This window comes from Lycorma delicatula, chromosome 12 (genome assembly GCF_047948215.1).
Source record: "Lycorma delicatula isolate Av1 chromosome 12, ASM4794821v1, whole genome shotgun sequence".
Lineage (NCBI taxonomy): Eukaryota > Metazoa > Arthropoda > Insecta > Hemiptera > Fulgoridae > Lycorma > Lycorma delicatula.
Genome location: NC_134466.1, coordinates 65,362,974 through 65,386,928, shown reverse-complemented (window position 1 = coordinate 65,386,928; position 23,955 = coordinate 65,362,974). Strand labels below are relative to the sequence as shown.

Genomic DNA, 23,955 nt, shown 5'->3' with positions numbered 1-23,955 from the left:
ACATTAGTACCACTCACGCCATGTAGGTTGGACAAAGTGGATAGCTTTAATATAGTTTTAATCATCACACCTAGTCCAAGATAAGTAATAAACTTCATTCAGCCACACTAAAATACAACTGATTTGTTTTTATGAAAAGGAATGACGTACATTTAAAATAAAGAAGCATCCTGTTTTCTGTGATCACAATTTATGTATTTTAAACATATTTCTAAAACTTAAATTTATATAAACTGAGATTTTTATTACAATAAAACAGTCTATTTCACAAAGAAAATTATTTTCTAAGAAATTAAATACAGATGAAATATAAGAAAAAATATTTTTAATTTAAGTAATATAGCTTGCGATAGTAAAATTTTAGCAAATTATAAAAAAACTATTCAAACTGGAAAAAACGCAGAGAACAGCTACATTGCCTGGAACCCGTTACTAAACTAGAAAACACAAATCCCCGAATAAACAAGAAATAAAGAATATATAATCAGATATCTAAAAAATAATGAAGCATTTGGGTGAGGACCCAATAACTTTGCAGTTTCTAAAATTATCATATGATCTATTAGAAAAATTATTAGAAAACATTTTGAAAAGAGAAAAAAATCCCACAAGAATGCCCTAATTCATCCTCTTCACAAAAAAGAGACAAAATGGAAGTTACTAATTACAGAGGAAAAATTTCTCTTCTTTCAGTAACCTATAAAACATTAAAAAGTTGTTGAGAATAGAAGGACACATCAATAAACAACTGGGAGTTGGAGAATACATCAGGGTGGTTTAGAAATGGAAGTTCTTGTGCGGAACAAATAGTATGTGTAAAATTAATAAGCTGCCGCACCTTCTTAACCGAAATAATTATGAAATAAATTCATAATTACGATTACGATTATAATAACGATAATAATTAATCATTTTTCAGATAACTTTGTACAAGATTTCTAAATTTAATTTTTATTTTTAATCTTATTAACCCTTAAAGGTCATCTCGGTCCAAATTTGAACCTTCAAAGAATTAAAACTCGAGTAATTTTATTATAGATAAATAAAGTATATACATATACTAAACAACCTCGTTAAACAAAAAATATATTTTAAAATACAGCAAATGTTTATAAATACTTATTCGAAAAGATTGTTATAAAAACTGCGCCATATTTTTATTTTTTACTTTTTAGTCTTAATGAACAAAAACCTTTTTCATTCAAAAAAAAAATATTCTTAATAATATTTATATCTGAATATTATTGCTTGTTCAAGCTAGTTTGGTTTTAATATTTGAAAACATTACTCAAATGTAATGTACATGTTACTCATGTACGATGTGAAGTTAAACTTAATATGAAATCATAATGAGGCTATAGATTCATACAAGATCAGTGTTATTTGAAAAAAAAAATGTTCAAGAAAACACATTTAAACTTGTGATTTGTACAGTCTCACTTGTAAACTTTACACAACTTTTTTACACCAAATTTTCTGACTGCCATGGTTCAGGGCTTAAAATGTTCATAAACATACTCATCATATATTATAAACTACAGTAATATACAAATCTGCGTTTCAGTCAAACAAGATAGAAATTCCCGGCCTTAAGTTATAACATACAAAAATGAGAAAAATGTAACGTTACATTATAAACATTAGAAAAATGTTGTCATACTAGTTTTAAATTATACACATATTAAAGAATGCTATTATGTTTTTCCTTAATCAACTTTCTTAAAAGGTCATAATGATTCTCTAATAAGGATATTGTTAAGATGTCTTTCCAAAATATAAATCTGATCAAAAGATTTTTGATAAATGTTACAAATATTTTTTTTTTTTCTTTAAGTGGAAATTAATGTGTTTTAAAATCACAACTGCAATTAAAAGACTTTTGGCAAAATTTACATACCTACTTTTCCTTTTGGGATGTAAATTAATACGCAACTTTAAATTAGAAAAACGATTAAACATCTTCTGACAGAAGTTATAAATTAATTTTTCTCTTTTGTATGAATATTAAGATGTCTCACTAAATTGTATTTAGTATTAAATGACTTTTGACAAAAGTTGCAAATATAATTTTTCTCCCTAGTATGAATATTTAAATGTGATTTTAAATTAGAAACTTGATAAAAAGACTTCTGACAAAAGTTACAAATATAATTTTTCTCCTTAGTATGAATATTTAAATGTGATTTTAAATTAGAAACTTGATAAAAAGACTTCTGACAAAAGTTACAAATATAATTTTTCTCTTTTGTATGAATATTAATATGTCTGTTTAAAGCGCGTTTATCATTAAATGACTTTTGACAAAAGTTACAAATATAATTTTTCTCCTTAGTATGAATATTTAAATGTGATTTAAAAGTAGAACTATGATGAAAAGACTTCTGACAAAAGTTACAAATATAATTTTTCTCCTTAGTATGAATATTAACATGTGTCTTTAAATGGTATTTACGATTAAAGGACTTCTGACAAAAGTTACAATCATAATTTTTCACCTTAGTATGAATATTTAAATGTAATTTTAAAGTAGAACTATGATGAAAAGACTTCTGACAAAAGTTACAAATATAATTTTTCTCTTTTTTATGAATACTAAGATGTCTGTTTAAAGAGCTTTTGCGATTAAATGACTTTTTACAAAACTTACAAATATAATTTTTCTCTTTTTTATGAATATTAAGATGTCTCACTAAATGGGATTTACTATTAAATGACTTTTGACAGAAGTTACAAACATAATTTTCCTCTGTTGTATTAATATTATTAAGATGTCTCTTTAAAACATTTTCAAAATTAAATGACTTTTGACAAAAGTTACTATTATTTTTCTGTTTAGTATGAATGTTAATGTGTCTCTTTAAATAACAGTTACATCTGAATCTTTCATTGCAATATTCACAAACAAATTCTTTTCCTTTTTGCTCGAGCAACTTGTTTTCACTACTTATATTCTCTATTAAATTTTCTATCGTTACATCGCCGTATGCACAATTACATTCAATGGAGTTTTCACTTATAATTCCATCATTTAACGAATAATTTATGCTCTTAGTAATAAAATTCTTGGTACTTCCCTTGATGGTTCCTTTATCCATAGCAACCTGCAAATTAAGTTATTTTTTGTTATAATTATGAATTAATAAAAAATTATTTTAATTACAATAACATTAATAAGTGTTATCTTTCAAAAAGCCATAAAATATATATAAAAATTGAATAATTTAAACATATATTCATAATCAATATGGTATTGAATATTAATTAATCATCGAGTTAACTTTAGTATAATAAGGAACTTTACTTATTTTATAGTATGTTTATAATCTTGAGTGAAACTTTATTATGAAATGCACGTTTTAAGAAAACCAACAAAACTAATTATTTAGCAAATTTATAACATGTCAATATATTTATTACTTCTACATTCATATTGATCACAATATTTTAGGTCACATTTAATATTGTTTACATTAAAAAAATGGACACAGATTATGACTAAACTGATGATGTAGACTCACTGCATGACATCATCATTAGCCAATTTTTTGAGTTGAAGTATACTATTTCTTATTACAAGAAAACACAAATGAGATAAAACAAATATTACTACCTCATTACTTTCAGTTTCTTTTTGGAAGACGTTTTATTTGATTTTGCAAGTTCAGACAACAAAAATTGAAGTATTTACCAACTAAAAACTCCCCAGAAAGGTTTTTTTTTGCTAAAACATTGATACATATTTTTTTCTCCTAATCCCAAAGCAGTCCTGGTTTCAAATATGCATAGCTATTTTATAAAATATATTTTTCATAAAAAATGGAGGACCTGTTTTTCTAAAATTCAAGGTCAAATGCCAAACACGACAAGATTGAAATAAAGATTCATGTAAACATAGGCTTGCTGTATATTATATTAAAGAGTATCAAATAAGTTTTAAAATAAGTTTAAGTTTAACATTCTACCTTAATAAATAACAAAGTTATTTCGATGTAACATTATTGCCGCTAGTCAAACCATTTTTCAGCAAATTTGAAGGGCTCTAAAAACAAAATGGTTAATGATAGAGATCTGAAAGTCAGTATTTTCTCACAACTATATCAAAAGGTTATTCACATAAAATTTCATGAACATCCTATTCGGTGGTCGCACCTAGTTGATTCAACATGGAAGGACCCATATTTTGAATTCTAATCTTATACCAGGTAAATACAAGCCTGATTATAAAAATATAAATTTTACACAAAATCTACCAAATGAATTTGATTTCAAATAATATATATATTTTTTTTTATATTGCCAAAAAATCTTGAAGCTTTTACACGGAACATAGAAATGGAATTTTGTAGTATAAGAAAAATACCATGCTTGATTGGAATTTGATGTTCATGATGAAGAAATTTTTCCAGAGGAATTACAACAATGGATTGTCATACACCAAAAGTACTTATACAAGAAATGCAATTTTCATAGTGTTTTTCTAGAGTACTTATTATCACTATTATTAATAACAAAATGTTCCATAAGCTCCCTAAAAAATATAAAACTACTTGTTACAAATAATTATTTCTGAACAATGTGTGTGCAATACTCTTAGTCATAAAAATCTATTATTAAATTACACAGTTAAAGTTGAGGAATCTTTACCAAATGATTACAAAAATTTTTAATTTGCTAAAAAAAAAATGACAACGATAGGTCTTATCCACCTCATATGCTTTTGGAAAATAAGTATGCTAATACTGAAGAACATTTTGCTAAAAAAAAAATTTGGGAGTGTCTACTAACAATGAATTTTCCTAGACTAAATTACATTTAACTGTAATGATCCCTGGAGTAAGATTATATTAACTGAGAATGATGTTAAAGAGGTCATCTGACGAATTAATGATTCCTCTTTTAGTGAAGAAATGCTCTGCCATTTTTGTGGTTTTTAACGAAGCTCTTCTAAACCATTCATTAAGCACTTTTCTTTTTCCTAGTGTTTGAAAAATTTGCTACATGTGCCCATTTATTTAAAAAATGCGAAATAAGATATTAATAATTATCACCTTATCAGCAAATGCAATGTGTTTACAAACCTCACATATAAGTTATCTTATAATAAATTACACCTTGCAAAAAAAATTATAGTTTCACTAAAGATGGTTTTTTTGGAAGGTAAATCTACACAAACAAACTTGTGTGTAATGGGAGATACTTGATGCGCTAAATGATTATTTTGATGCAATTTATACTAATTTTTGCTGAGCATTTGATTTAGTTAACACCCAACAACTTATTTAAAAATTTGCTGTTTGTGGACCGAACAATAAATTGTCATCTTTGATACATTAATTTCTTCCAAACAGAATTCTGTAGGATAAAAAGATAATTTTATCTGTAAGCCTATTTATGATATATCTGGAGTAAGACACGGCATTCGATCGGGTTCTCCAAGTTTCCTAATATTCTATTCTTCTATTTATAAATAGAAGATGTAGATTCACATCTTTCAGTCACCATCATATCTAGTTAGTTCATTATGTATTTTTTATTAAATTGAATAAAAACAAAAGTAAATAAGTAGAATCTTAAATTAGATTTTTCTCAAATTTCATTTCATCAAACAAATATATAAGAAAAATAATAAATGAGAAAATTATAAAGATTTAGAGAAAAAATAAAGGGCATAATAATATTATTGTCCAATTAAATAAAGAAATAATAAAAGATTAAAAACAGTATTTCAATAAAATTAAAAATCTCTGTCTAATTGCTAAAACTGAAAGGAATATCCAACAAATGAAGAAATCTTGTTTTCACCCTATCAGGAAATGCAATATTTTTGCAAACCTTGTAGATAAGTTATTTTATAATAAATTACACCTTGTAAAAAAAAATATAAATTATAAATTTTTTTTTTCATACGTATTTATTATCTATGGAAAATTACAAAAGCCAATAAAAATACATATATATAAATATATATGTTCTATTTTTTTTAATGTGTATGTTGCAATTTGTCCGACTAGTCAACAATAAGGCAACTCTACCATGGCCTTTTACACTCAGGCCTACCACTCATGTGATGTATGGTTATTGAAGCCCTACCACCAACGCAAATTATTAGTATGCACGGTGTAGTTTTTAAATCCATATAAAAGCAACTAACTTTTACTAGGTTTAACCCAATAATCTTTTTCAAATCATTTTCTTTTAGATTTATAAAAACATAGTTATTATAAGATTTGTTAAGAAATAAATAAGACGAGTTTTATAAATAACATTGTTTTTTTCCCTTTTTTTTTTATATATCGTTTTTTTTATACAGTACATTATTTGCTTATTTGATTTATTTTTAATTTTTTGCAATTTTTTTGCATTTTTTTGCAAATTTTTTTGCAATTTTTTGCAATTTTTGAGTTTAATTTTTCAACAAAAATTTTTTCGTTATAATAAGATATTTATATTATATCATTCAATTGATTAATTATTATGTTACAAAAAAGAAAAAAGATAGTTATATTATAATATATATATTATATATAGTAATATATTTATTTAAATATATCTATTTCTCCCTTTAATATTTAATCTTATTAAATATAATATTTTAATTCATAAGTGTTATATAAATTAAAAAATTTATTATATAATAGATAACCTCTTATATTTAAATAAAGATTTTAACATAATATAGATTTTTATTTTAATGTAAAATAGTTTTTGTAAAAATAATCATCTAAAATAAATTATTTAATTAAATACATCAATAAGATATTTAATAAAAATCATTTTTAATTTTAATTAAATACTTAATTTATAAGGATCTAATTAAAATCAAATACGATTTTATTAAAAATAATTTTATTCATTTAAATAAATTTTAAAGTTTAAAAAACCTAAGGAATATAATTATATTATAATAAGTGTATTTAAAAATATATAATTATTAAAAAAAAAAAAAAAAAACCTCATGGTTTAATTTTTATCTTAAGGTTTAGTTTAGTAAAATAATTACATATGTTTTATTTAAATATTTATTTTGGTTCTTTAAAAACAAATTTATTATTATACTACTGTTATTTATGATTTTAATATTATTGTTGTTTAAGTTTACTTACATATACTTTGAACCATTGTTTTTTTTTTTTTTATAGAAAATTATGATAATGTTAGGGGTAACTTTATCTTATATTTGTGTGGCTTTTAGATATCAACTTTTAAGTTTACTTTCATATATTTTGAACCATTGTTTTTTTTTTTTTTATAGAAAATTATGATAATGTTAGGGGTAACTTTATCTTATATTTGTGTGGCTTTTAGATATCAACTTTTAAGTTTACTTTTATTTATTTAAACTACTGTTTTTTTATTTAAATTAGATAATGTTAGGGGTAGCTTTATCTTTTATTTGTGTGGCTTTTAGATATCAACTTTTAAGTTTACTTTTATTTATTTAAACTACTGTTTTTTTATTTAATTAGATAATGTTAGGGGTAGCTTTATCTTTTATTTGTGTGGCTTTTAGATATCAACTTTTAAGTTTACTTTTATTTATTTAAACTACTGTTTTTTTATTTAAATTAGATAATGTTAGGGGTAACTTTATCTTTTATTTGTGTGGCTTTTAGATATCAACTTTTAAGTTTACTTTTATTTATTAAAACTACTGTTTTTTATTTAAATTAGATAATGTTAGGGGTAGCTTTATTTAATATTTCTTTTTCTTAAATTATTAGCTTTTGATTTTACTACTGGTTTAAGCTATAATTTATTTAACTTCAGTTAGGGGTAGCTTGAAGTTATATTTGCACAAGGGAGGAGATCCTTTTTTGAATGTAATTTGTTTAATTTGTTGTTTATAATTTTTTAGTTAAGGTCCCCTTTAAATATAGTTTTGAAAAAAAATTTGATTTTTGTTTTAAAATTTGGCTTTAAATTTATAACGCATGTAAATTTTTGTTAGGTTAAATATCCTTAATGGTTAATTTTTATTTTCAGTGTTAAGGTTTTTTAATTTAATTTTTTAATTTAAGTTATATTTTTTAGAACCAAAAAATGTTGTGCCAGCATTTGCGGTTATTCCTCAGGTTCAAGTTAATTTTTTTAGAATTTAGTCTTATTTGGTTTTAATATTTTGTATTTAGGTGAAATTTATACAATAATTTTTTTTTTCTATGTAAATTTGAATTTAAACCAGGATTAGATACCCTGTTATTCTTAATTAGTAATTTTTTTCTAAGGTAGTACATTTTTTATAATTGAAATTTAATAGATCTGGCGGTTTTTAAATCTTTTTAGAGGAACCTGTAATTTAAATGATATTCCACGATTTTTTGTACCTTTTTTTTCTTGTATATCTCTGTCGTTGAGTGTAATGAAAATTTATTTTCTTTTTCTTTTTAAAGATTTATGTTAGGTCAAGATGCAGTTATAAGAAGGTTATTATGGGTTACATTAATTTTTGTTTTTTGATTTTTTAATTTGATTAAATCTGAATTTGGATTTAATAGTAATTTTTTTTAATAATTTTTTTGAATTTTGCTCTTAATTATGTACATATCCCCCGTCTTATTTATTTTGCTAACAAATCTTAAGTTTCTTAACAAATTTTAAGTTTTCTTAAGATTTCTTAAGAAAACTTAAGAAATTTAGATTTTTTCTTAAGATTTCTTAACAAATCTTAAGTTTTATTTTTTTCTTGGATTTAACAACACTTGTGCTGTTTGGGTTATGTGAAGAATGAATAATTTCATCAACAATTACAATCTTAATTCTAATTATAGGACTTATACATGAATGAAAAATAGGAATACTTGAATGAAGAAACTAAGGAGAATAGTTAAATATAACATTTACTTTGCAAATAAAAATTATTGAATAATCAATTTCTCTTAATAGAGTAAAGAAGTAAAATTACAATTAATTTCGACTTAATTTTAAGGATAATCCTCATACTCAATTTAACTGAAGCTAAATAGAAGCTATTCACTGTTAATGAAAAAATTGATTATATCCAGTTAAAATAATAAAAAGTAAAGGAGCCGCTAACTACCTTTCAAGTGAAATCACTTTATTCTTATTTATATAGTTTAGAAAAAACAATACACTTTCAATGTATAAATAAATAAATTTTATAAATGTCCAGAGAAAAAATTCATAATAACAATTTCAATGTTAGGCTTTTAATTAAGCTATCCGAACAAAAAAAAATAAAAAATAAAAAAATAAAACTTAAGAATATTTAAAGTAAACCTATCAAAAAAAAAACCTAACCATTGCAAAAATCCAACTAAACCACCTGAAACAAAATATTCTAATCAACCCGAATCAACTAATCCATATCTAAAATAACAAAAACTAAAAAACCGATTTAAAAAAAACCCCGAAGAATAAAATCTTATAAATCACATAGAACTGAAAAAATAAAAATAAATTAAACCAAAATAAAAATATAAGAAACTCAAAACATCAAAAAAAAACAAACAAAAACAAAGGAATCAACTTAAAATCAAAAGACAAAACAAAAAAAAAATCATCCTCAAATAACCAAAACATAAAAGAACCAACAAATAAACAAGAAAAAGGTTGTTATTATTATATAATTTTTATTTTTTTTGCAGGGAAAAAGGATGGATATCATCAGATGTGGAAGAAATTTATAAATCATAAAGATTTATTATAATTAAAATTGTAATATTATCGTAATGTATAAGTTGTTTTTACTATGTTATAATCATTGAATTAAGTAAACGAATAAATATTATATTTAAATACAATAAATATTTTTAATTAAGTTATGTGTGTAAGCCGTGCATCAGAATTAGAAATAATGACTAATTGAAGACTACAGAATAAGAAATTCACAGTACACTTATTTTATTCTATTCCTATAAAAAATTATATTTTATCTATATATTTTTATAATTTTTTTTTTCGAAAGGCCAAGACGCTACCACTCAGCTACGGAAATCGAGTAATTAATTTTATTTTTCACTTTTAAGTAGGTTCAGCTATTAATTACGTTTTGATTGTTTTGTTATTTACATTTACCATAACTAGGCGGCAATTCAACCCACGACTTACAGTGTAACAGAGGGAGCAGTTCTTTTTCCATTGTTGCAATCTTCATTCGTTTTACTTATTTAATTTTAAATATTTAGTGATATGCGATATCAAATTTCTATGCGCGCGCATGCGATTGTTTTAATGTGCACTTTTTATTAATAACAAAGTCAACCTCCATCAAGTCGATAGTACATTTCAATTTGTTTCGCCGATGACAAATTTTCAAGCAAAAAAATACATCGTTTAAAAATTTAAGATAATTTCTCCCCGCGACACGGTCTAGTAAGAAAGGGCCTAATTTGTTGTCGATCGTGCCGCATCAAACGTTCATCGAAAATTACGGCTGGAAATTTGATCCGACTGGAGCGTGTGGTTTTCTTCACACCACCGATGTGATTTCACGTGTTGTTTACGCCGTTACGGATACAAGTAGCTTCGTCCGAAAATAGTACGAACGCGATTTAAAGGTAATTATGTTAACCCGCTGAAAAAACTCATCCGGCACGGTCACCAAGCTGGAGGTGTTTTATTTTCTGGACGTGACTAGGATTCAGTCCTTGAGCGTGTAATGTCCTCACTGTACTTTGCAGAATGTCGAGTAGCGTAGAAATTCTTCGCGTGCTCGTTTTAGAACTAAACTGTACTACTTGAAGAATTTTTTCTTTTCATCGGCTTGTACCGGTCGGCGTTCTGATGAAACACAAGTGCTGTGAAGTGTACTCTTCTCACGAAGATTATTAAATTCTACAAATCAATTTGTTATTTGCGATCTAAATTTATTACGCTAAAAAGTAGTTTTTAATTTTCAAAAATTCATTCGCTGTTTTCTATTAAATTTTGTTCTGTTTTGTTTTTAATAATAAAAGTTAATATTTTTTTTGTTTTTCGTACTTCATTTCATCAATTTTCTCAAAATTAAGTTCTCTAAACGTTTTCTTAATAACATTTATGCATTTTTCAGTCGTTTAACAAAGTTATTGTACTTCAAACCTAAAAAATGTGTTTTTCGTTACTGAATTTTTCTGTTTTACGGTGGTTATCGTAAAATCTATGGGAGATACAATATTGGGACCTGCTTTATTCGATTTTTCAGGTGAAAATCTTAAGAACCCGTCAAGTTTACTCCTTTTATGACCCCCTTAAAAATTTCAGTACGACCTCATTTCACCGGGGAACTGAAATCCGCGCGAAATTTACGCTAACCGTAACACGACAAAAAACGTTTTCGGACATATGTTTGTTTCTTTATTTCAAGATCTAGAATCGGTTCCCAAATCGTCTCCTTTTACTACTGAATCGTTCTGTATATAAATTAATGCCGTTCTAAAAAGTTTTAAAATTTAAAAAAGTTAAAGCGATCTTTCTAAAAGAATAAAACAAAATTAACTTAAAATCTATTATACCGTATATAAAAATCTAGTAGTTTCTGAGAGTCTGTTACTCTATTACGCAAAAAATTACTAAACCGACTTTTCTGAAATGTTGCATCAACATTGTTTTTGTACGACCGGATCAGGTCCTTTTTGTTTTCTCCCTCTTACCTCCAAATGTCTGCAAGTTTCTCGCATGGAAATATATCAAATAGTAGGAAATATTTTTTTACCCGTACGAAGGACAGTAACCGACTATAACTACTATTTTTAAGATGGAAATCGACTATTTTGAAACCCGTAAACAATACAGATCATTCAACGTTTCGAATCCTGTACTAACCAAACTGTTGCTCTGCAGAGATAACAATACAGTGATCGTTTTTAAAAATCGAAGACAGTTTGATTGTTATTTGTCACAAGAAGGATAATGAACACAGTGGGGCCCGGCTAGTGTTAAAGATAAAAAAGCAAATAGCTTAATGCTAAAATCGATCGTATAAAATGAAAATAGAGAAAACATTTTAGAGGTAATTATTATTTATTTAAATTTTTTTGCGGTAGCTTTGAAACGAATCACTGGAAAACATTTGTCGGTGGTGATGTTATGAATTTTTGTAATATATGTTTTATATTAGTAAAAAATCTTCAAAGCGATGATACTGAGCGTCACCTGAATTAGCGTCAGGCGTCGCAGAAACGTTAACAATAGCGTTTTGCACATTGTTGTCAACGGCATTGATTACTGTCGAACGTTCGCTTTCAGTTCATCGATATTGCGGGGGATCGATTCGGAAACCCTACTCTTCAAATACCTGCTAAGGAAAAAATCGCAGTCTCTGCTGACGGTTCGTTCTTCTGTAAAAACAGCACAAACGACTACAACTGAACAGTTTGATATGTAACAAGTTGCTCCGTCTTGTTGAATAAAAACGTACTATTTTTCACGATCTGTTAACCGAATATACAATTATTTTAAAATTGTACGGTACACTTCTGTTTTGACGGTCCGGTTAAAAAAAATATCGGCCTCGATATACGAATATCAGAAACGGGCACATAATCTACCGATTTTCTAAGCGAAATGGACGTTCAAACATTCGGTGAGGAATTTTAGCCACTCGTTACCTTGTATTTTGCGAATCGACGTGTCACGATAAACGAATCCGTGTCTCGTCTGACGTGAAATACAACTTCGGGTCTATCTGTTCATCGACTATTCTACTTCAGGAAAATTTCAACATATCTTCGCGTTTCATATCCCCCAGACACCAAAACCACCTAGTCCAAAAGTTTATATATATATATATATATATATATATTTCACTTTTTGTGGACACGATAATTGCCGTAATTTTGCGCCAATCAATTTCAAATTGGTACATAAAATATAACGACTCAAAATATCGGTCGAGTTCGTTAATGAACAAAATCTGATCACGGGAGAGTAAATGGAGGGGCTTTTTCGAAAAAAAAAACAAAAATATCGCCATGACTTTCTTATTAAGTAAAACATCGAATACATTTAAAGTTTCTACTGTTCTTTGGATAAGGACCTTTTTCTTTCTTTTTCCTGTTTAGCCTCCGGTAACTACCGTTCACAGATAATACTTCAGAGGATGATATGTATGAGTGTAAATGAAGTATAGTCTTGTACAGTCTCAGTTCGACCGTTTCTGAGATGTGCGGTTAATTGAAACCCAACCACCAAAGAACACCGGTATCCACGATCTAGTATTCAAATCCGTGTAAAAATAACTGGCTTTACTAAGACTTGAACGCTGGAACTCTCGACTTCCAAATCAGCTGATTTGGGAAGACGCGTTCACCGCTAGACCAACCCGGTGGCTTTGGCTAAGGACCTAAAACTTATCTAAGTAAACTTTTTTGATATCTCCAACCATTGGCCCAGGGGTTGGAAAAAAATGGGGTTCTGAAGACAAAAAATTCATACCTCCCTTAATAAGCACAGTATCGAATCTGTTTAAAGTGGTCGTTAGTCCTTTAAACATTACCTAAAACTTTTGTCTGAAACAATTTTTGATATGACCAACCTTACAGCAAGAAATGACCAAAATACTGCTGGAATTTTAAGGTGGAGTTTGTCATACGTAAAACATATGAATATTTTTTTCACATGCAACCATTGTCGTATCGAGTAAATTTGAAATTTGTCTTAACTTTAAAATGGAAATCTTTTTATCCGTTACTTAGCACCGGTGAAATATACCTCAACCTTCCGGCGTGCTGGAAAGCGGATATTTTTTTTAATTTCTAAGATTCGATTATGTCCCGGTTAAAAAAAAATTACACGATTTAATAGGATAAATAATATATATGGCTATATGATAAAATTATTATAAAAATCGACTAGAAAATATAAGTAAACGTAATATTTTTGTTAATGAATACTAAATCGTTTATTTATCATAAAAATTATACCTTTTCTAGAATATAATCGGTATGTGTAGGCAGACCACGTTTGGAATATGTAAAACAAATTGTTGGGGATGTAGGATGTAGAGGGTATACTGAAATGAAACGACTAGCACTAGATAGGGAATCTTGGAGAGCTGCATCAAACCAGTCAAATGACTGAAGACAAAAAAAAAATCGGTATAAAATAAGTTTCAGAATAAATAAAACAGATAAATGCACATCTCCGTGGCGGAGTGGTAGGTAGCGTCTCAGCCTTTCATCTGGAGGTCCTGGATTCGAACCCCTCTCAGACATGGCGATACTCATAGTCTTCAAATTTCCATTCTCACAGAGAAAAATTACCAAAGGGTTGATGCCCGTCATCTCAAAAAATCTTATCAAAAATTATAAAAAAACGTTGAAAAAGTAATTAAATTTATAAATCGGAGCCCCTAAGGTTACATTTTTAAAAAGTACCCGTTCTGCCCGCATTAATACTAGACACAATTGGACTTTCAGTTTCCAAAAATGAAAGTATAAAAAAAATTATATTTTAGCTATTTCAGTTTTACTCAGCGCCCCCATGTTACGGGGATTTAATAAGTTTATTACTGGAATATTATTATTTTTTTCAATCGGTTGGTTCAATCTGATGCAATATTAATAAATAATTCGAAAAAATGGATCGTTTGATTCTCCCTGGTCCAATGGAGACGAAAAATCAACCGACTATTTGTAGCAACTTTCAATTGTTTTTTGGTAAACTGGTTTTCGTTTACGAGGTAGAAGGCAAAAACCGATTAGAAATGATGTTGAATATTCCTACCGTTAAACCGATCGATTTAAAACTTGAATACGTACTTTCATTCTACTAAATCTCAATTTTCTACAATCGCTATATAAAAATTAAAAATAACGAAAACTAGCCCTCCCTCGACTTTGTTTTTCAAAAATTGAATCCTATCAATACCTCATAAAGAACATTTTTAGTCGTTTTCCAAGTGTTTATGTCGAGTCTGTCTGAAGTAATTAATAAAAATACAGGTACGCTACGAACATACAATTCCAGAAATTTCTATTTTGATTTGTTTTATCTAACGGCGGTTACAAACTTCAGCATCTACAAAAGCCCCAAAACCCAAATCGTTATACTATTTGTTTATAGCTATGCTGTTTCAGCATCGACAGAATTTTAGTCGGGAAGTTAAACACAGATGACTTCAACGGTATTACTAAAACGGTCATTAATACGTGAACGTAGAAAGGAAATCGACCAAATTTTTTTCTACAAACAATCTTCATTTTAAAAAGATTGTAAGGACAGAATAATAATCAAAAAACAACTGGCTTACACTTTTCGTAAAACAAAAGAATACAGACACTGAAAAAAATAAAAATAAATAAACGTAATTTTAGCGTTAACGAGATCGCGTTAAGCAAATTAATCTCTACGATTGGAAATATTAAAAATAAAATTAATTTTGTCAAGACGGTGGGAAATTATTCTTTAAAGAAAATAAAACCGGTTACAGATTCCTACGGCAAATGAAAATTTATATTGAAATTAGAATAAAAACCAATTTGGCTCGTTATAAGAAAAGAGAATACGCCTTTGCTAGGCGACTAAAAATAAAATAAATTTAAGTAAGAAAACAATTATCGGGAACTTATTGTAACAGCAACGCAGAAAACTATCGTTAAATAAAAGTACGGAAACACCGTTTAAAAAACTTTAAAATTAAAATTTTTTTCTTTTAATTTTTCTTTCTCGCAAAAGTTTCTAGAACGCTAAACGTTACTCTTTAACGGTTGACGGTATTGAATCTTCATGTCATCGAGTCTTGAGTTAAAATCTTTTTTATAATACCAACCTTAAAATAAGAAAAGTGAAGTGTAGCGGCCGGTTACAAGGTATCATTTTATAAATTCATTTTTTTAAATTTAAATTTCTATCTATTGCATTTACAACGCTTATTACTGATGTATATAAATATATTTTTATTTAATTACGATTATTTTATTCGGCATAATCTAATTTTTATTTACGATCACAAAGATTAGACGCATAATAAATTGTTGCCGGTATCGCTTTTGAATAATAACTCTAAATTCTATTAGGCTGGAATGAATCTTCGTTAACTTTATGAAAAATAATTACATTTTTTCTCTTTGTAAAGCTATAAGGAAAAAAGAAATTGTGGAATAAACAAATAGATTTTGAATATTTTTTTACAAACTACTTTCTATTTTTTGTTATATCCGAATACTTATTTAAATAAAATAAATATTAAAAAAGAAAATATAATTTTATAACCGAGAAAAATCCTTTCCGATCGTGGATTTATTGCGTTTTATTACTTTTAGTTGTAAATACAGTAAATTACAGAACGTTTTAAATTTTAAATATATTTATTATCTACTACAGTATATTTTTTGGCATCGAACACATTTAAAACAAACGAGGTACAAGAACCGTCATTCAGATAATACTTTTTCTGATAGTAATGATGTTCACTACATCCGCGATCATAGTGAGAACGGAGAGATGTCATTTGTAGAGCTGATAATCACCTGAATTTTAGTTTAACGCAGGTATATAGCAGAAGCTGTTCGTTCAGCTTTAACGAAGAAGGAAACAGGAAACCGCTTCACTCCTGAGGTTTCCTAGTTAAACTTGGTATATTTTGATTGTTGTTCTTAAGAATGTATTTGAAGTTGCGGCTTTTGGCCGGTGTCAGGCTGTTTTAATATTTTCCTGACACCGGTTAATTATTTCTATATAGTGAAAAAATAATGATTCAAGAAAAAAGTTTAAAAAATTCAAAAAAATCTTTATTTTATTACTTTTTCTGCTCTCCTACCCCTAAAATCACATTCCAAGAAAACGATTAGGTTTATTTTCATTTAGTATGTTAAATGGAAGAAATAAGAAAATTTCACTGAAAAATGTACAACAAAAAGTTATCTAAGGTTTCTTTTTAAGGGGTGGGGGTGAATTATGATGATTTTTTATTGTAATATTATTAATAAACATTTAAATAAACTAGAAACTTTTTTAAAAATTCCAGAATTTGATATTTTTAAACTATGATCGATTCTCCCATCACCAATATTGTCTCCAAAGTTACGAAGACAAAAAGAAAAAAAAAATACCGTGGACACCGCATGACTAATTGTACGCCTATTAAATTACATATACACATTTTTTAGAATGAAAGGTAAATAAAATTTTATTTCATTAATAAATTCGGATATTTTTTCATATTCTTTATTTTATTTAATTATTATTTATTGTAAAAATTGTTTTACAATCAGAGGTTAATAATTGTTTATAAATCAATGTATTTAAATTAAAAAAAGAGATGAAGTCGGATTGTAACCGACCCGATTAAATAAACAATTATTATTAATTAAATTCTGAATAAGTGCTCTGTTTCTGTCCAACCTATGGGCCCAAACGGACGCAGCATAAAAGACCATACTTTCGAAGACACCTCAGTACACCGTGTACAAATGACGGCCCGATAGCCCGTAATCCTTCCCAGCAATCCTCCTAAGCTTGTGCATCAGAGACACTTACGTACTAATGAACTCTAACTCGGCTGATCACACAGCCTTTATACTTAATGTGAGGGTCGCCTGGGCCGTGACCCTTTCTGCGAATGTCAGTCTCAGAAATCCGTCAAATACCAGGTTGCACAGCAGGTGAACGAGAACAGAACCCTGCGGGCTTCCCCTGGTGACGGACGTTTCTACAGCCGAGATACAGGTATGTATCTCTAAACAGAGCCGTACGCTTATACAAATAGTCACGCACTACGGCCTGCAGGGCTACGGGAACATTGCGGCGTTCCAACTCATAGAGGACTGAACTCCAACACATACCGGTGTTCTTTGGTGGTAGGGTTTCAATTAACCACACATCTCAGGTATGATCGAACCGAGAATGTACAAAACCACACTTCATTTACACTCATACATATCATTCTCATTCATCCTCTGAAGTATTATCTAAAAACGGTAGTTACCGGAGGCTAAACAGGAAAAAGAAAGAATTCCAACATACGGATGGAAATGCTGCCTCTATGTCAGTAAAAATTGCCAAAACATATTTACAGTCGGCGCTTTCCACTTCGGCAAGAGCATTTAAGATGCGATCCTTGGTTCCAACCCCTTTAACGAAGCCGTACTGGCCTCGATTAAGAAGCGAGTTCATATCGATGCTTTCCAGAGCCGTTCCACAACCAGCCTTTCAAGCAACTTGGCTGACGGGTCGATAACTGCTGATCTCACTCGGATCCTTTCCTGATTTTAAGAGCACCCTCACCAAAGCCACCTTCCAACAAGTCGAAAAGCAACCCTAGCTTAGGCACCCCGAGAACAGCCTGCCAAGCGGCTCTGATAGAAAATAGCAACATATGATAGAAAATATCCGAGTCAAGTTGATCAGTCCCCGGTGCCTTTATCTGTGTTATCCTGATTTTTGAGCAATTTAGGGTTAAACTAGGCAATAACTCGATCAAAATTTTTATGAATGTTTAAGCCACCAAAGGAAAAACTGAATAGCAACCGCATTCGTGTAATTTGAAGCCTGCAATTTTTAATTTTTTTTTTAAACAAAAAAACACGGTATTTCCTTTAAATACAAATGACCTGAACAATTTCAAGCTTTTAATATTTGTTCTGACTTTATAAATCAGAATGAAACTTTATTAAAAATAAAAGATATGTACTTCATCGGTTAAACGCTGTATGAACTCGTAAGAACAGAAAGACAACACTTCTTCCGATGTGAATTGGACATAATAAAACCTTTCTTTATTAACTTTTTTCTAATTAGTAAATAGTGAAAGAGAATTTTTGTTCACCTGGTCTAAGATACCCGCCTCAGAATTGTTTCATACTATCAAGATGTATTATTTACACGCTTAATAACACATTTCAGCCAGGTTTCTATGTTGTTTGCATGCACTGCCTGTAATTTCATGTAAAAAATGTTACATCACATCGATTATTATATTCAGCATTCCTGATGCTCAGTATATATACAAAATTTGACTTAAACTTTACTGAATGACCGATAACTAGATTTTTTAAAAAATCTTTAGATTCAACCAATATTCAAAATGTGCGTTTTCAATTTTTTCTAAAAAACTTAATGAATATTACTAACACCGATTGTAAATGCCATGTTATTTCATAAGATATCGATTATTGAAATTTCCAATATTAATATTTTTAAATTATTTTATTTTTCTGACAGTACATATATGTATTATTACACATCCATAATATTTGATTTAATATTTTACATCAAATACGACTATGCGTTCTTATGTACGATTAAATTCCATAAGGGCATAAAGTTGTATATGACCTGAAATGAATCCCAGTTACTTCTAAAAATAGTAGAGCCATCCTCAAGAACAATAAAAAATCATGTGCCAGATTTACCAAAAAATGCGAGAAATGATATGTTTCCTACGGCCTTCTTCATCGAGTCAAACATATCAGCATGCCGAGTCTGCAGAAAAAATTCAACTAATATTTAGCTGACAATGGATTTTTTACTACGCTCGATACACGGACTTTTTAGTAAACATCACTGCTCTCATAGAAGGCTGCTCTAACCGGTATCTCTTGTGCTTTGTTATCTTTACATGCATTACAGTTGTAAAAAGAGACCGGGACAAACAGTCCAACGCTACATGTTAATTTTTTCCTTTCTATTTTGAAACGATTGATTATAAACACTGCTTTAACTTGGTAGGAAATATTCATGCGCTCCTGCTATAGCACTACTTAGATGGGAAAGTGAAAACGCTAATATTGCACAATATTAGCGTTTTCACTTTCCCATCTACGTAGTGCTGTAGCAGAGCTGTAGCTCTACAAGGGAAAGTATTATAATCGGTCCGATTCGGGCATATGTGGTTTTCAGCCGATCTTCAGGTTTTGACATCTAAGGAATCCAAAAAACCAAAATCCAAAACAAATTTGATTTTGGACTTTTTCTTAACCGCAGTAATAAGCGTTCATCGAGAGCTTTTCAATGATATATCACAAGTGATACTTTTTCCATCGGTTCTAGAGTTGAACCTAAATGAAAATTCAATTTATGAAATATCTGGATCTATAACGGGAAGGCATATCGGTTCGATCAGACATCTCCTTTTCCATTTTTTTCCATTTTTTTTTATTTTTTATTTAATTAAATATATTGATTTATTAATAATTATTAACCCGTGATTGTAAAAAGAATTTTACAATAAATAATTATTCAATAATAATAAAAAAATATGGGAAAAAAAATCAAAAGTTATTAGTGAAATAAAATTTTATGTACTTATAAAAATGAGTAGACTATATGTAATTTCATAGGCATTATTACATGTGTGTGTACGTGATAGAGATGCTGAAACACCTGATTATTTAATAATAATTGAAAATTATAATTTAGAATCATATTATTTTTGGAAAGAAAGGAATAAAAAAGAAAGTGTAACTAACTAAACTGGTACAAGGGATTTATTTAATAAATTCAAATATAAAAATATTCAAATTAAAAAAATATTAAAAAAAAAAAAGAAATGATTGTTGATTTTTTAATAATTCAAATAAGTGAAGATATTTTTTAAGAAATGTTATTGTACTTATTAGAAAGAATATAACTGATTTAAGTACATTAGAAAAAAAGATATGAAGCAACTGCAGACTACAGTAGTATAATACATTACCGTTAAAAAACAAAGTGACACCGCAGACAACCAAAGACATAAATCATTATTAATAGACAAATAACGACAGCTGTCCAGTATATTAAAAAACAGTTTTGTAACTCATGTTAGAAAGAGAGAGATGATAGCGAGTGAGCTAGTAATATTATGAACAACTAACAAATCTGTTCGTTTCTTTTATTCTCTTGGTCTTTTGACTATGTAGGCAAGGCAAATAAAATGTTTAGACTGCAGAATTAAATGAAATAACTATTTAAAACTACATTATCTATACGAATATAATTTTGTCTTTGATTAAATGTTTTTAAAATTTTTACATTTCCAAGCATATAACTTAGAAGGGATACGAGGGCTTTTAAAATATTAAAAGTTGATAATTTTTATTAATTTACTATCATTATTTGTTATTAATTTTTATTACATTTAAAGGAGGTAATAGAAACAGAAAAAATAATTATCAGCTTCCATTACGGTCCAAAAGCGTACTGCCCCGGGTTGTCTGCTACAACTTGATTGTTTGTCAACGGAATTTTAAAAGTGAGGTGTCATTTTGTTCAAAATAAAATGCTTAATAAATTTTGTAATTAGTAAAAATGTTATCAAACAATTACAAAGATATTGACGAATAAAAATTATGATGGCCGCCATTTTGAAGGTGAAGTTTTCAAAATTTTTATTTTGTAAAATAAAAAACTAGATTTTCTAAATTTAATTAATGTAGGTTTACCTGCTCCTGAGAAATATATTTTTTTTTTAATATCACAAACCGGCGTCCGAAGGAAAACAAAGCTGAGCAAGACTTATGTTGATATGATTATTAAAAATTTGAATCTGAGAATTTGGAATTTGAATTTTATCTTAACATTTTACTTTTAACAAGTAATTGTGAATAGCGATAAATCTTGAGATCAACAGTCCACACGTAATTACTAAAAATCTATTCCAAATGTTTGAAGTTCTTTACGCATATAGTACGGGCGAACCCGCGACGAGGGATGCTAGTAATCAAATAAAATTTGAACGTGAATTCTTTTCGTAAAAATACCATCACCAAAGAATAAAAAGTAAATTTAGTAAACAGTAATAAATAACATTGTACGAATTAACACGCAAGATATATTAACAAAAAACAGTTATCAAAATATTAACTACCGATTGAGAATGAGATAATTAAAATGAAACCGCAGCATTTGCAGCAAAAAATAATTCGGGTGACATTATTGCGGCGCCAATAAGCCGTAGACAGTCAAAACATTAGAATATTATTCAACAGTAATTAATCTTATTCGATGTTTGTACTTGTGAAAAAAATAAGTAACATTCATATTTCAAATGAGCCGTCCGATTATTTATATCATTCTATTCTACTAATATCTCAATTCGATTATGCCCGTCGCTAGACGAGAGTAATAAAATAAACAATTAGTAGTGGAGTTCGTAGTAGCAACAATGTTAAAAGTGACACTAATAATTACAGTTCGAACCGGGTCGGTTCGGTTTTAAGTCTCTCATCCTGTACATATGAAAGTAATTTCGCTCAATAGTAGTTAATTTTCGGTACGGTTTTGGAATAAAATAAAATTTAAAACAATCGCATACAGAATTCGTAAACTATGCGAGGTATATGACAACTGAATTTCGTTGTAATAAAACAGGTTTGGCTAATTATCCTTTGAATTATTTATTAAATTAAAATCTATTGGGAATTCGGTAAAAATAGCGTTTGATAAATTTAGTACGTATCACATTCTACCTTCATTATATAAAAACTAACAAAATAGAAAAATTCCAGTACAGTACATAGTATTTATTTAATACCTAACGCAGTATTTGGAACTATCTTGGATTTAAAATGCATTACGATTTTGATTCGACCAAGTAGATGTCTACATTACGGCGGTGAAAGAAACTAGCACCGCGTGAGAATTCAGATAACCGTACTAAAAGATCAGCGAAATCGTAAAAATATAATATAAACAAACTTTGTTGCACAGTTAAATTCCTCAATTAACAAAATAATCTGCTAATTACGCAAAAATGGTAACGTAATTTTTTTCCATACAAAAGTAATAACTGAAATCGGTCAGCCGAATTCAAAAATTAGTCGGATCCAAAGTTCTTTAATAATAAACTCCACTGCCCGGTCAAGGTAACCCAAAATATATTTTCATCATATAAATCTATTTTCATCATCGCTTGAGAGGCGAAATAATAGTAAGTACAAAACCATAAAGTTAAATCAAGTAAATCAAATAACTATAAGAAAATTCATATAACATTAAGGACTTGGAATTTAGCGTTTGAAATAAATACAAAGCTTTTTTTATTGCATTTCATTCAACGTACGCGTGTAAAAATTACTTACGGCAGAAAAGTTTCACACAAAAAAACTTTGAGGTGCCGACCTGACGTGTCACCTACTAAACGGAGAATAATAGAGGAAAAACCTTCGCTACATCAAAGAGGTTAACGAATATATATATTTATTATTTGTAACCCGATAACAGGAACGTATAGTAAATGTCATTACAATCTGATAGTTCATTTAAAATAATTAAAATATTAATAATAATAATCGACGTTTTATTTTTTTAAACAAAATCAGAATTTTAATAATTTTCAAAATTATGTTTTAACAGTAGATTTAAATTACAATTTTACTGCACAAAGATATACGCAGTATTTACATCTACATTAGTAAACCTAAAAGTGAGTTTGAACTTAAAAAAAAAAACATAAATAATAATAACACACACCTCATTGGGTGCAATAAAACTAATTTTTATCTTTCTTTAAACAAAAATATATCGCTTAGAATAAATCCTTTTCTACTTCAGCCTATCACCTTGAATTGATTTTCTTTATTTGTACAAATATAATTTCAAGAAATGCGATTGCAAATATTTTTTTGGAAATTTTGAACCGAACCGAAACTTTTTTCATATAATACTTTGAAAATAAATTTAAAGAACATTTCAAAGGACATAAATTAAGAAAATTAATTTTTTACAAAATTTTTTTAACTTAAAACTAGCGTTTACCTCATTTCCTCTTCTCAAAGAAATCTAAAAAAAATTATCTTATAGAAAAAAAAAAGGGTCTTACACTTCGAACGGCGTTCTCCTCCTTTAAACAAAATATTTGTTTAACAATTAACTCGTTGGATATACATTATAGAACAGTTAGTAAATAAAGACCGAACTATTGTGTTAAAAGCACGAAAGCGTTTTCATGGGGTTTTTTAACCCTCGAAAATACAACCTGGTTCGCGAATGAAGTTTTTTTTTTTTTACAAATCTTACACTTATTTGTAATGTCGTAATAAATGTTACATTTTAAAAAAATCATTCGGTCGTACTTCGACTGATTTAAACATTAAT

At 28.1% G+C, this 23,955-nt stretch overlaps 1 protein-coding gene across 3 annotated transcripts in view; it reads right to left on the bottom strand.

Moving 5' to 3' along the window:
* Positions 1–202: 202 nt before the first annotated feature.
* The window catches only part of LOC142333413 (uncharacterized), a 136,292-nt gene continuing 112,539 nt past the window's right edge, over positions 203–23,955 (bottom strand). For all 3 annotated transcript variants that reach the window (XM_075380466.1, XM_075380463.1, XM_075380465.1), the window contains exon 7: positions 203–3,101. In XM_075380466.1, coding sequence (XP_075236581.1) covers positions 1,980–3,101 — 1,122 coding nt within the window. In that variant the 3' untranslated portion in view covers positions 203–1,979. The remainder of the gene's footprint in view (positions 3,102–23,955) is intronic.